This window comes from Danio rerio, chromosome 17 (assembly GCF_049306965.1).
Source record: "Danio rerio strain Tuebingen ecotype United States chromosome 17, GRCz12tu, whole genome shotgun sequence".
In the NCBI taxonomy this organism is placed as follows: Eukaryota; Metazoa; Chordata; class Actinopteri; order Cypriniformes; family Danionidae; genus Danio; species Danio rerio.
Genome location: NC_133192.1, coordinates 13884037 through 13896454, shown reverse-complemented (window position 1 = coordinate 13896454; position 12418 = coordinate 13884037). Strand labels below are relative to the sequence as shown.

Sequence of the window (12418 nt, the reverse complement as noted above, 5' to 3'; positions counted from 1 at the left end):
TCAGAGTATGACATCACTCTAATGCTCGCGTGCTTTATGACTCATAGCTTTTAACTATGATCTGCTCGTCAGTTTCTCTCTCTGGCCTGGAATTACAGTAAAAACGGTCTGCATGCTTATAGACATGAGCAGAGAACAATAGATGACGTCGATTACAATCACAAAAAGACAAAATTGGAGAACTAGAGTGGTGCTTATTTTGTATTGCACCTATTATTTCTTCAAAGTGCTCCTATAACGTTTTTATTTTATTTTATCTATCATCTAGAGGACGTCTCTCAAAAGAAAAGCAGCAATTCTGAAGTGTCTGAAATGAGTTGTACCAGTAATTATAGTCTTATTCCTTCTTTGCAAAACTATATATAACAGATTTACAGAATGACAGTCTATGGTTTTCACTGCTGTCTGTGAACAGTTAGCTTGGAAGGATTTGGTTTGTTGACATGTCAAGAAGACACTGTTTTCTTTGCTGTAAATCCAAATTAACCTTGCATACGCTTCCAAAGGATTCCAGTTTGCACCCAAAATGATAGTAAACTATTGCTGTTATTGTTTTTATTTAATATTTAGTTGAACTGAAAAGATAACAATTACAACGTAAAGACAACAGAATCAAAGTGAGGAGGGGCTTGAATAAAATAAATAAATAAAAAATAAATAAATAAATGGAGGAAAATAGTTCTAACGAATCGCAATAAAAAACTAAAACAATTATTAATATGATATTTTAAATATGTTTAAGGTGTTTACAGCTTTACATTTTTTAGAATTTTAAAATTTAACATATATTTTTATTTCACGGATGAAAACGGCCTTTTGTCTGTGTATTTGTACATACAAATATAAAACTTTAAATATTAACAATTCCATTTTTTACATAACAATGTTATTCTTGTAAAAAACAAAACTGTAGGAAAAAAAGCAGTATTTTGGAGAAGATTGTTTTGAGCTAACGTTTCAGCAAGACTAATACATTTCAATATCCTTTTAAAATCTATGTAAAATGAAAAAGTAACTGGGTAGTATTTAAAGCATTTAAAAATACATTATTTTTACTTTATTAGTTAAGATATGTTTATATGGTAAGGACCACACCTTTTTCCATTGCCATTATTGTTTGCATCATTGTAATTTTGAGAGCTGAAATTCAGATATGATAAGAGGAGCTTGGATTCAGACACATGCTGTAAGTGGTTGGCCAATCACAACACACTGGGCCATAAGCTACCCAATCAAAGAAGAGCAGGATCTCTGAAAGGTGGGGTTTAGAGATGCTAAATCAACTCTTTTAGGGCCCTATCATACAGCCGGCGCAATGTTTGCAAAAGTTGCTTGCTAGTTTCAGCTTGGCAAAAGACTCGTTCTGACATTTCGAGCTATGCTGTTTAAATAGCAAATGCATTTGCTCCCATATGTGCGCCCATAGGCGTTCTGATCTAAAAAAAGAGGCGTGTTGAGGCGCATTGCTGGCATGTTGCTATTTTGAAAAACTATAATAGTCTGTTCTATAGACCAGAACAAAGCTAGTCTATTTTCCAGCGCAGAGCATGTTAGTTATGCGCCTCGCTTACACATTGCTTAATACAGACAAGATGTAGAGCAATACGCAAATATCTTTACATATGAAAAAGAATTAAAATTTTAAGGATATATATAGGATATAATAAGGATATATAGGATACAAATGTAAAGGATTAAAATATAAAAAAAACATTATTTTCTAGCCTACATAAACATAAAAACCAAACTCTCATGAATTCTTTATCTCGGGAGGCTTTTTCAGTTTATTCATAACAATTTGCTATTAATGTTATTATTATTAGCAGTATTATTTATTATTATTATTTATTAAAAACAAGCTTAGATTTCAGGTGTCACCTGAAATCTAAGCTTGTTTTTCCACCTGTCAGGTTTTAGACCATATGGGGCACAGCATGTGTTTTAGGATATAACAGATTTTTGAACACACTTTGTTATTATTGTTCATTTATTCGTTTTCTGGAAATTAGAACTGAATTTACAAATAGTTTTGAAACAAATCTTGGTGCTTAAGAAACAACTTAAATTAATTATTTATAGGCTAATAGATGTCTGCGTGTACAAGGTTTCCCTATCCATGAGAGTGAAAGTGAAAGTTAATAATGAGGAGGCTCATCTCTCATTCTCGTGCTGTAGATGTTCGGTTTAACTGTTTTCTTGCTACTGAAATGCTCAGTTTTTCCATTTACACTTACTTTACTTTATGTAAATAGCAAATGCGCTTATGGCGCAATGCAACTGACTCTTAAAGGGAATAGGAGATGAGACTCTGATAGGTTTATTCTTAAAACACACCTTTAACTCATGAAGAAAATAAGCTCAAACCTTAGACCATGAGCCATGGCACAAAGCGGATTTTCCCGTCCTTATATTAGCAAAAGTGGATTCTGATTTAGCCTTAATGCTTTTGCGTCCTGCGCTTAGATCGTCAAAATAGAGCCCTTAGACTTTGAGAAAAAGAGCTGATATTAAAATGTATATTATGTATAATATATATATATATATATATATATATATATATATATATATATATATATATATATATATATATATATATATTTTTTTTTTTTTACCATGAATACATGTAAACTTGTTGTAGAGGACCTCCAAAACAAATAAAAAAAAACAGTGTGTGAGGCGGCTAACAAAAGCATGATAAATGTTTCAGAGTATTTGCTACTATCGTTGCCACATGACCTCACTACTCTGCATGATGTTTAATTTATTGAGTTATCGTCCTGGAAATAAATATGGCTTGGACAAATTTAAATTTTTAATCCAATCATGTCTAAGTTTAGAATGGCATGATACCTTCTTGCTGTGAAGCAAACGTGCTACCCACTGAGCCACCATGCAGCCATATGGATCATTTTACAAATGTATATTTTCCCCAAAATGTGCAGTATACATTGGACTGATTCTGTCTCCCATAATGCAATCCTCTTGACTTAAGCTTTCATTTGAAGTATGATAATTAAACTGAGAGTAATAGAAGCTGGAATATAGTTAGGTTTTGATTTATTGCTAAATTTAGCAAAATTAAGATTGAAAACGTAAAGAATGCATTAAAATAGTTTTCTGAAATTGCAAATAGCTCTCCGCAGCGTAAAACATATGCTGGATAAGTTGGCAGTTCATTCCGCTGTGGCAACCCCTGATTAATAAAGGGACTGAGCTGAAAAGAAAATCAATGAATGAAATTGCAAATAAAACATGATTGTAGTACATTTTACAAGAGAATGCTATTTCAGTCTGTACTTCATTCTTTCATGTTGAAAAAATTTGACACTTGACATTTCTTTGTTATTAGTGAATCACAGGTACGTTACCCGTGAAAATAGTTTTTACCATTCATGAGTAAAGTCTAGATAGGATACAGATGCAGATACACACATCAATATAGCATTGTTTTTGTAACACTGTATAAGACTGTATAGACGTTAATAAAATACAATTTATTGGATAATTTAATAAATAACATAATAATACTCTGTATAACTACAGTTTTTAGAGTTCTGTGATGGCTGGGTTTAGGGTTGGGTTAAGGGTAGGCTTTAATATTATACAATTTATTGGGTAATTTAATAAATAACATGCATAATACTCTTTATAACTACTGTTTTTACATAACTGTGATCGTTGGGGTTTAGGGTTGGGGTAGACGTTAATAAAATACAATAAATGGGAAATATAATAAATAATATGATTAATTCTTGTTAACTTCCGCAACCGTATCTGATCAAGCAACAACAAAACCTTTTATTTTAATTTTTATTTTTTTGCAAAGGAAGTCTTAATTAAAAGTTAATTACGTTTAATTTGATTATGAACTTAAATATTGTCAATTTAAACATTGGTTTTAAATATTTTCAATTTAAATACTGCACAAATACATTGGAAAAATGGTCAATTGCATTTGGTTTGCATATTATAAACATAAACATTTTTAAATAGTTGCAACTAGGCATGGGATGATAACCGTTTTCAAGGTATACCGCGGTTTAGAAAAGTCAAGGTTTTAAAACCGACAAAATTTTCTGCTATGCCATTCCCGAGGCACGTGGAAGATTTTTTATTCACATTTTTTAGTTTTTTAGGACAGCAATATCTCCAGCAGAAAAGATATCAAAGTATGCCGTTTTAAATTGTAAAGAAATCTGTGTTTTTTTTTTTTAAAAAGAAGACAACTGAGGTTAATAAGTATTTTTCATTATTTAGCCTGACATGTTTACTGCTCCAAAATATTTTAAATGTTTCTTAAAATAAAATATTTCGTGCTCAAAGGGGAAAAAGTTTTTGCTTTTTACCCAGACATTTAAAAAGAATATATATTACAGCAGAAATCACAATACCGTCAAACTGCGAAACCGTGATATTTTTATCCAAGGTTATCAATGTCAGAATCTTATGTCATATCTTATATGATATAGTACATAATATAATATAAAAGTACTCAATAGTTTTCATTATTAGCTATGTTTTGGGCAGTTTTAAAAATAATGTTACAAATAAAATAAACAAATCAGTAAATTGTTTCTTGTGTAAATTTAAACACACACTACCTGACAGAAGGCTTTTTGTCGATCCCAGTTATAAGAGAAATTAATAACTTGACTTCTAGTAGATTATTTGGAAAAGAGGCAGTAGGTGGATTTTTCTGATGAATCATCTGTTGAACAACTGCATCCCAATCATCAATAATACTGCAGTAGACCTATTGGAACCAGCATGAGCCCAAGATTCTCACAGAACTCAGCCAAATTTGGTGAAGGAAAAATCATGGTTTAGGGTTAAATTCAGTATGAGGCGTGCAAGAGATGTGCAGAGTAGACGGCAACATCAACAGCCTGAGGTATCAAGACATTTGTGCAGCCCATTACAGAACAAACTACAGGAGAGGGCAAATTCTCCAGCAGGATAGCGCTTCCTCTCATACTTCAGCCTCCACATCAAAGTTCCTGAAAGAAAAGAAGGTCAAGATGCTCTTGGATTGGCCAGCCCAGTCACCAGAGATGAACATTATTTAGCATGTCTGGGGTAAGATGAAGGAGGAGGCACTGAATGAAGATGAATCCAAAGAATCTTGATAAACTCTGGGAGTCCTGCAGGAATGCTTTCTTTGCCATTCCAGATGATTTTATTAATAAGTTATTTGAGTCATTGCAGAGATGTATGAATGCAGTCGTTTAAGCTCATACACAATATTCATTCTTTTTTCACTGCAGCATGAATTTATATTCTATACTGTACATATTTTCTGTTAAGTGACAAGACTTTTGTCTATGCAAAGTCAGACCTTACTGTCCGAATTAAATAATTAAAAATCAAGGCATGATCATATTTATTATCTAGAGGCATTTGCCTTTCATATAAGCCACTTCTGATACCAAATGATCAACTAGAAGTCAAGTTAACATTTGTTGTTCCTAAAACTTGGATAGGCGACAAGACTTTTGTCAGGTAGTGTATTGTTGAAAATGAATTGGTACTTTTACAGTAGTTCAGATAAAATTGTTGCATAATATGCTAACATTGTAGTGTTCTCGTGCAGTGTGTTGTGACTGACTAAACACCGAGTTAAACCATAGCCAATGAAGACAGAGTCGTAGCAAGTTTGATCATTTACTGTCACTCTTCTTATTAGCATTTATGGTGAAAACTGCAACAAAAATAACAAAACAATTCTCAGAAATTGAGTTTTGACAGGTATTTCCACTCACATATACATAACATAAACAGACTACAGTTCTCCCTGCAGTAGGAATTACACTAGCAAACAAAGTTATTAAACGTTGTATTTTTTACAAAATAATCACTAATATAAAGTCTTCAACATGTCTAATGTGCAAAACATAAACTTACGGCATTGCCTCTATGATGAGTTTAAGCGGATGGCTTAGATTGTCCGAGAGAGCGCATGTCTGACATGGCTTCCACAAAGAGCCAGGAACACTAACAGGAAGTGACTAAACAGGAAGTATGATATAATGCAAAATAAAAGTATTCCTTTTTACACACGAAGTAGATTAATTAAATAAATTATGAATTTCACATTTTAACAAAGGAAATATGTATATAAAATATTTAAAGAAGATATTTTAAAGTGAAACTTCTTAAAGGGCAACACACTCCCCGCCTGACCTATGTAAGGTCACTATGAACTTCTGGGCCATACACTAATCTCCAGATCAGTCTTTGGGTAGAAGCAGAACGACCTCTGAAATGGGCCTTAGAAAGGTTTTTATATTCCCTTGGTCAGTTGTTGAAACCTCAACCTTTCTTCCATATCCATCCTTTCCTGGGAATACAGCAGAGACTCTGGCCATGGGCCAACAGTTGCGGGCTATCTGCTTATCCCTGAGCAGAACTAGATCTCCCACTTGAAGGTTTCTGCGAGGTACTGTCCACTTCGGTCTGTGTTGCAAGCAAGGTAAGTATTCACGGCTCCAGCGTGTCCAGAATTGGTTTGCAAGCGCCTGAACTTGTCTCCATTGCTTTGTATACAGGTCCTTGTCAGAGAAATCTCCAGGGGGAGGCGGAACTCCTGTTTTCTGTGTAAGGAGCACTGAAGGTGAAAGTATGAATGGTTGTTGCGGGTCTGCAGACACTGGTAAGAGTGGCCGTGCATTAATAATAGCAGTAACTTCTGCTAGTAGTGTGCAAAGAACTTCATGGGTTAAGCGAGCTTTTAGCTGCAGAAACATTGAATCTAAAATTCTTCTTGCAATGCCAATCAGGCGCTCCCATGAGCCTCCCATGTGCGAGCTGTGAGGTGGATTGAATTCCCAATTGCATCCTTGCTCGCTGAGATACCTCTGTACCATCTTGTCCATTCCAAGTTCCTTGCATGCCCCAACGAAATTAGTACCGCAATCGGAGCGGAGCTGTTTTGCAGGACCTCTTAATGCAAAGAACCGCCTGAGAGCATTTATGCAACTTGATGCATCCATAGATTCAATGACCTCGATGTGCACAGCTCTCGAGCTCATACAGCCAAACATGATTGCCCACCTTTTGCTCTCTGCCTGTCCTCCTCTGGTGCGTCTGGTAGTGACAGACCAGGGTCCAAATACATCAAGCCCCACGTATGTAAAGGGAGGGCAGATTTTGAGACGTTCAGATGGCAGGTCCGCCATGTGCTGCTCTTCAAACTTTCCACGCAGCTTGCGACAGGTTATACATTTGTGAAGTACTGAGTTTATTAGCGACTTGGCTCCTAAGATCCACAGTCCTGCTGCCCTGATTGCTCCCTCTGTCAGATGACGGCCTTGATGTATTACTTGCTCGTGATGATGTCGAATGAGCAGCAAAGATGTGTGGCTTTCTTTAGGGAGAATTATCGGGTTCTTTTCGGCAGTTGATATCTCAGAGTGCTTTAATCTTCCTCCAACACAAATGAAATTGCCCTCCATGATTGGACTGAGTTTACGCAAGCGGCTGTTCTTGGATACAGGTTGGTCAGCTAGCAGTGCTGACAGCTCTTTTGCAAATGCAGCTTTTTGTGTTGCTTTCAGTACAACATTCCTTGCTTGGCCCATCTCATCTGGAGTACGTGGTAAGTCGCATCTGTGCCAACCCTTGCATTTGCTGTTTTGGTTTGAGTGCTTGAAGGATTTTGCGACATGAACTAGAAGCGCTACTCCTCTTACTAAAGAGGTGAAGGTGGAAAATCTTTGAAATCTGGTAGATATAAGTCCAGCTTCCTCCAGGTAAGTAGCACATGTTTGGATTTGAGGACGAATTTCTGCATCATTCTCAGGCTCAATTAGCTCAAACATTTTACTTGATTTTGTTTTTTCTGCAGGTGGCTGTTGAAGGAAGGAGGGACCGGTGAACCAGGAAGTCTGCGCCAGGCATGATGCAGGTAAGGATCGCGACGCATGATCTGCTGGATTTTCCTCAGTACGTACATAGTGCCATTGCTCAGGTCTTGAGGACTGTCGGATGCGCTGGACTCTATTGTGAACATACACATAGAATCGCTTTGACTCATTATAAATGTAGCCAAGGACCACTTTGCTGTCTGTAAAGAACCTTATGTCATTTAATTCCAGATCTAGCTCATCCTTAATGAGATCTGCCATCTCAACTGCTAAGACAGCAGCACACAGCTCAAGCCTGGGAATCGTAGGTTCAGACAGGGGTGCTAGTTTCGCCTTGCCCATAACAAACCCTACTTCAACTTGCCCATCTTTCTGAAGCACTTTCAGGTATGCCACAGCACCTATGGCCTTGGTTGATGCATCAGAGAACACACACAATTCTGTATGCACTGCTTCAGTTAGTGAGGTTTTAGTGTATGTACGTGAGACGTGAAGCTTTTCTAGCTCTTGAAGAGAACTTCTCCAGGCCACCCATTTGTTTAGTTTGACCTCCGGAAGGGATGTGTCCCAGTCTGCACTTTCAGAGGTAAGTTCTCTAAGAAGGGCTCTTCCCTGGATCGTGACAGGTGCCAGTAGACCCAGAGGGTCAAAAACACTGTTGACAGTGGAGAGAACTCCACGACGGGTGAATGGTTTGGTAGTGGTGGATGTGGAGTAGGTGAATGTGTCAGTTGAGATCTCCCATAACAGACCTAAACTCCGTTGTGTGGGAGAAGTTTCTCCACTCAGATCTAAGTCCTTAATCACTGGAGCACAGTCTTCAGGAGGAAAAGCTTCCATAACAATCTGAGAGTTTGAAGCAAACTTGTGCAAGCGTAGGTTTGACTCAGCTAATGAAGCCTGTGTTCGTTGGAGCAAATCGATAGCCTCAGCTTCAGATGGTACAGATACCACACCATCATCGACGTAGAAATGTCTTTCCACAAACTTTATGGTATCTTCACCATGATCTTTTGCACCTTCTCTGATGGCTCTCCGTAGTCCATAAATTGCCACGGCAGGTGATGGACGATTGCCGAAGACGTGGACATTCATTCGATACTCAATAATTTCCTTGTTGACATCGTTGTCCTTGTACCATAGGAAACGGAGAAAGTTGCGGTGGTCATCACGCACCAAAAAACAATGAAACATTTGCTGAATATCAGCTAGGATTGCAACCCTCTCTTTCCGAAAACGTAGCAGGACACCAACAAGGGAATTATTCAGGTCAGGGCCAGTGAGGAGCACATCATTGAGAGAGACACCAGAGTAACAAGCACTAGAATCGAAAACCACTCTGATCTGATTGGGTTTTTGGGGGTGGTAGACCCCAAATGTGGGAAGATACCAGCACTCATCCTCTTCTTTTAGTGGTGGTGCTACCTCAGCATGTCCGTTGGTAAAGATCTTTTCCATGAATTCCACATACTGTTGCTGCATCTCAGGTTTTCTCTTGAGGGTTCGTTGCAGGCTTGAGAATCGATTAATAGCTTGCTCCTTGTTGTTTGGCAAGCGTTGGCGTGGTTCTCTGAATGGTAGAGGAGCTACCCAGCTGTTAGATTCATTTCTGAAGACATTTGTGTCCATAATTTTCAAGAAGGTTGTGTCCTCCACAGAAGGGGCAGGTTTATTGTCATGCTCGGTTTTGCAAAACACTGTCTGTCCAAGTGTCATCTCAGTTGCCTTTTTAAACACACTGCTCTGTTGTTTCTCTCTGACCTGCATAAAGCTTGTACAGGGTTGAAAAATTGAGTGACGACCAGTTTCCAGGACATTGGTTTTAAATGTGTTAACTGTGGGCTTGTGTACATTACCCAGGCACACCTCTCCTATTACCACCCATCCCAGGTCCAGACGTTGAGCAAAGGGGGCGTTGTTTGGTCCATTGACCTGCTGCCTGACCTTGTGTGCTCTAATCACATCTCTTCCTAGTAGCAAAAGTATTTCTGCTTCTGGTTCTAGGTCTGGAATGTGCTTGGCAATGTGTCGTAGATGAGGCTGGTGAAGAACTGCATTTGGAGTTGGAATTTCAAACCGATTGTTCATGATTTCATGACACTCAATGAGTGGTGGAAGAGATATGAGAACTCTGCTATCCAGAGACTCAATCTGGAATCCTTCTGCTTTCCTGCCAGATGTTTCTACAGTTCCAGAGCAAGTTCTAAGATTATATGTGAACTGCTCACTCTCCAAATTGAACAGCTCAAAGAAATCTGGTCTGGCTAATGAACGGTTGCTCTGGTCATCCAGAATTACATAGGCTTTTATGGCCATGTCCTTGTTACCCTTTGGGTACAGCTTTACAAGGCAGATTTTTGAACATGAGCGACCCCACTGACCAGGACCACAAACCTCCGTGCAGCTTGTATTGACAGACGTCATATCAGAATTATCCTCTCCCTCCCCGCCGTCCTCTTGTGATGGTGGAAGAGATTTGACTACTTGAGGCGACGGGCCAGGGTGCATCGCTGTATCATGATTAGTGCTGTTGCATTCAAAACATTTCACAAAAGACTTACATTCCTTGGCGTGATGAGAAATTGAGGAACAGCATTTAAAACATATTCCTTTCTGCTTAAGGAAGGCTTTTCTGTCATCAAGGAGTTTGTTTCTGAATGTTCTGCATTTTTTCAATGGGTGTGGTTTATTGTGTAATGGACAGATTTTGTTAGGGTCTTCCTTGACTGCACACACATCTGTTTTGTGAACAGAGATGGGTTTGTTGGTGTGAAAACTTTTCCCAGTGAATTTGTCTGATTTAACAGTTGTCATAGCACTGCTTTGATACATAAAGCTAGGGTCATTTCGCTTCTTCGCTTCATGACACACAAAGCTGCAAAAATAGTCAAATGGAGGAAAACGGCCATGACTTTCTTTATACCATGACCCCGAAGTCACCCATTTGTCCTGAAGCCCATACGGAAGTTTATCTACAATTGGTGCAATCCCACGTGAGGTGTCAAGGTACAATAGGCTTGTGAGATAACCATCTTCTTTAGCACCTTGGATTTCCATAAGCAAATCTCCGAGTTCACGTAATTTGATGTTGTCTTTAGCTGTGATCCTAGGAAAACTGTCCAAGCGCTGAAATAGTGACCTTTCAATGATTTCTGGTGCAGCGTAGCACTCCCGTAGTCTTTCCCATGCCTTATACAATGCAAGATTGGGATTGCTGACATGCACTGAACGGATGCGCCTCACCATTTCACCAGATTCCCTCCCAAGCCATTTAGTCATGAGGTCCAGTTCCTGGGTTGCTGTGAGGTTAACTTCACGAGCTGCACTTGTGAATGAAGAACACCAAGATCGATAATTCTCAGGCTTATCGTCAAATTGGTACAGTCCTGAACAAACAAGATCACGTCGTGCTAAATACTGCGCCAAAGGCTCTGCCTGGGGTGGCGTGCTAGTTGGAGGAATGCACTGAGGAATATATGGCTTCGCACGTATGTTCATAAAGGGGTTTGTCCTGTCAACTTCAGATTTTATAATACCCGTGGATGGACTAGACAGGTTTGCAGCAGGTAAGTGTACAAAATCAGCATCCTGATACTTTGGCTTGTCATTAATAGATTGTTTATGTGGAGGGTCTTTTAATGGAGGACTCCATGTTATGAAGCTGTTGTCAGCATGAGATGCTGGAGCGTTAGGCAAGGCTGAAAAGCTTGCAGAGGGTAAATGACTTGTAAGGTTTAATTGAGAATTTACATATTCACTTGTGCGTTCAATTTTTACTTTCTCTTCGGATTCTTCTTTTTCAGCTGCAGCATGCATTTCTATTTCAGCATCTTCCAGTACTTGTGCCTCAACAGCAGCTACATCAGCTTCTCGTTGTAGTGTTAACACTTCCAGTTCAGTGTCTAATTTTACTGTTTCTAGCTGATTTTGCGCTTCTCTTGTGGCCTTTTCTATCTTCAGTTTAGCCTCTTGGCTTGCGTATGATGCTCTGACTTTAGCAGCTTCGGCTCTGGCCCGAGCACGGGTTACACTCTCTGATGAAGCAGATGACTTGCCACTTCTAGCACTGCGCACAGACGACTTGCTGCTTGCGGACATCTTGACCACTTTCACATCAAAGCTGCCTTTTCACTGTAGTGTTCTCGTGCAGTGTGTTGTGACTGACTAAACACCGAGTTAAACCATAGCCAATGAAGACAGAGTCGTAGCAAGTTTGATCATTTACTGTCACTCTTCTTATTAGCATTTATGGTGAAAACTGCAACAAAAATAACAAAACAATTCTCAGAAATTGAGTTTTGACAGGTATTTCCACTCACATATACATAACATAAACAGACTACAGTTCTCCCTGCAGTAGGAATTACACTAGCAAACAAAGTTATTAAACGTTGTATTTTTTACAAAATAATCACTAATATAAAGTCTTCAACATGTCTAATGTGCAAAACATAAACTTACGGCATTGCCTCTATGATGAGTTTAAGCGGATGGCTTAGATTGTCCGAGAGAGCGCATGTCTGACATGGCTTCCACAAAGAGCCAGGAACACTAAC

At 38.6% G+C, this 12418-nt stretch overlaps 2 protein-coding genes across 3 annotated transcripts in view; both read right to left on the bottom strand.

The window, feature by feature from the left end:
• Window positions 1-5996, bottom strand: part of stmn4l (stathmin-like 4, like) — a 22595-nt gene extending 16599 nt beyond the window's left edge. For both annotated transcript variants that reach the window (XM_005158637.6, XM_073927193.1), the window contains exon 1: window positions 5902-5996. The gene's annotated coding sequence lies outside the window, so the exon portion shown is untranslated. The remainder of the gene's footprint in view (window positions 1-5901) is intronic.
• Window positions 5649-12418, bottom strand: LOC101886086 (uncharacterized). Its single transcript, XM_068214536.1, has 2 exons — window positions 12324-12418; window positions 5649-12120 (listed from the first exon to the last, which is right to left on the bottom strand). The coding sequence occupies exon 2, from the start codon at window positions 11958-11960 to the stop codon at window positions 6228-6230; it is 5733 nt and encodes a 1910-aa protein (XP_068070637.1). The 5' UTR covers window positions 11961-12120; window positions 12324-12418; the 3' UTR covers window positions 5649-6227.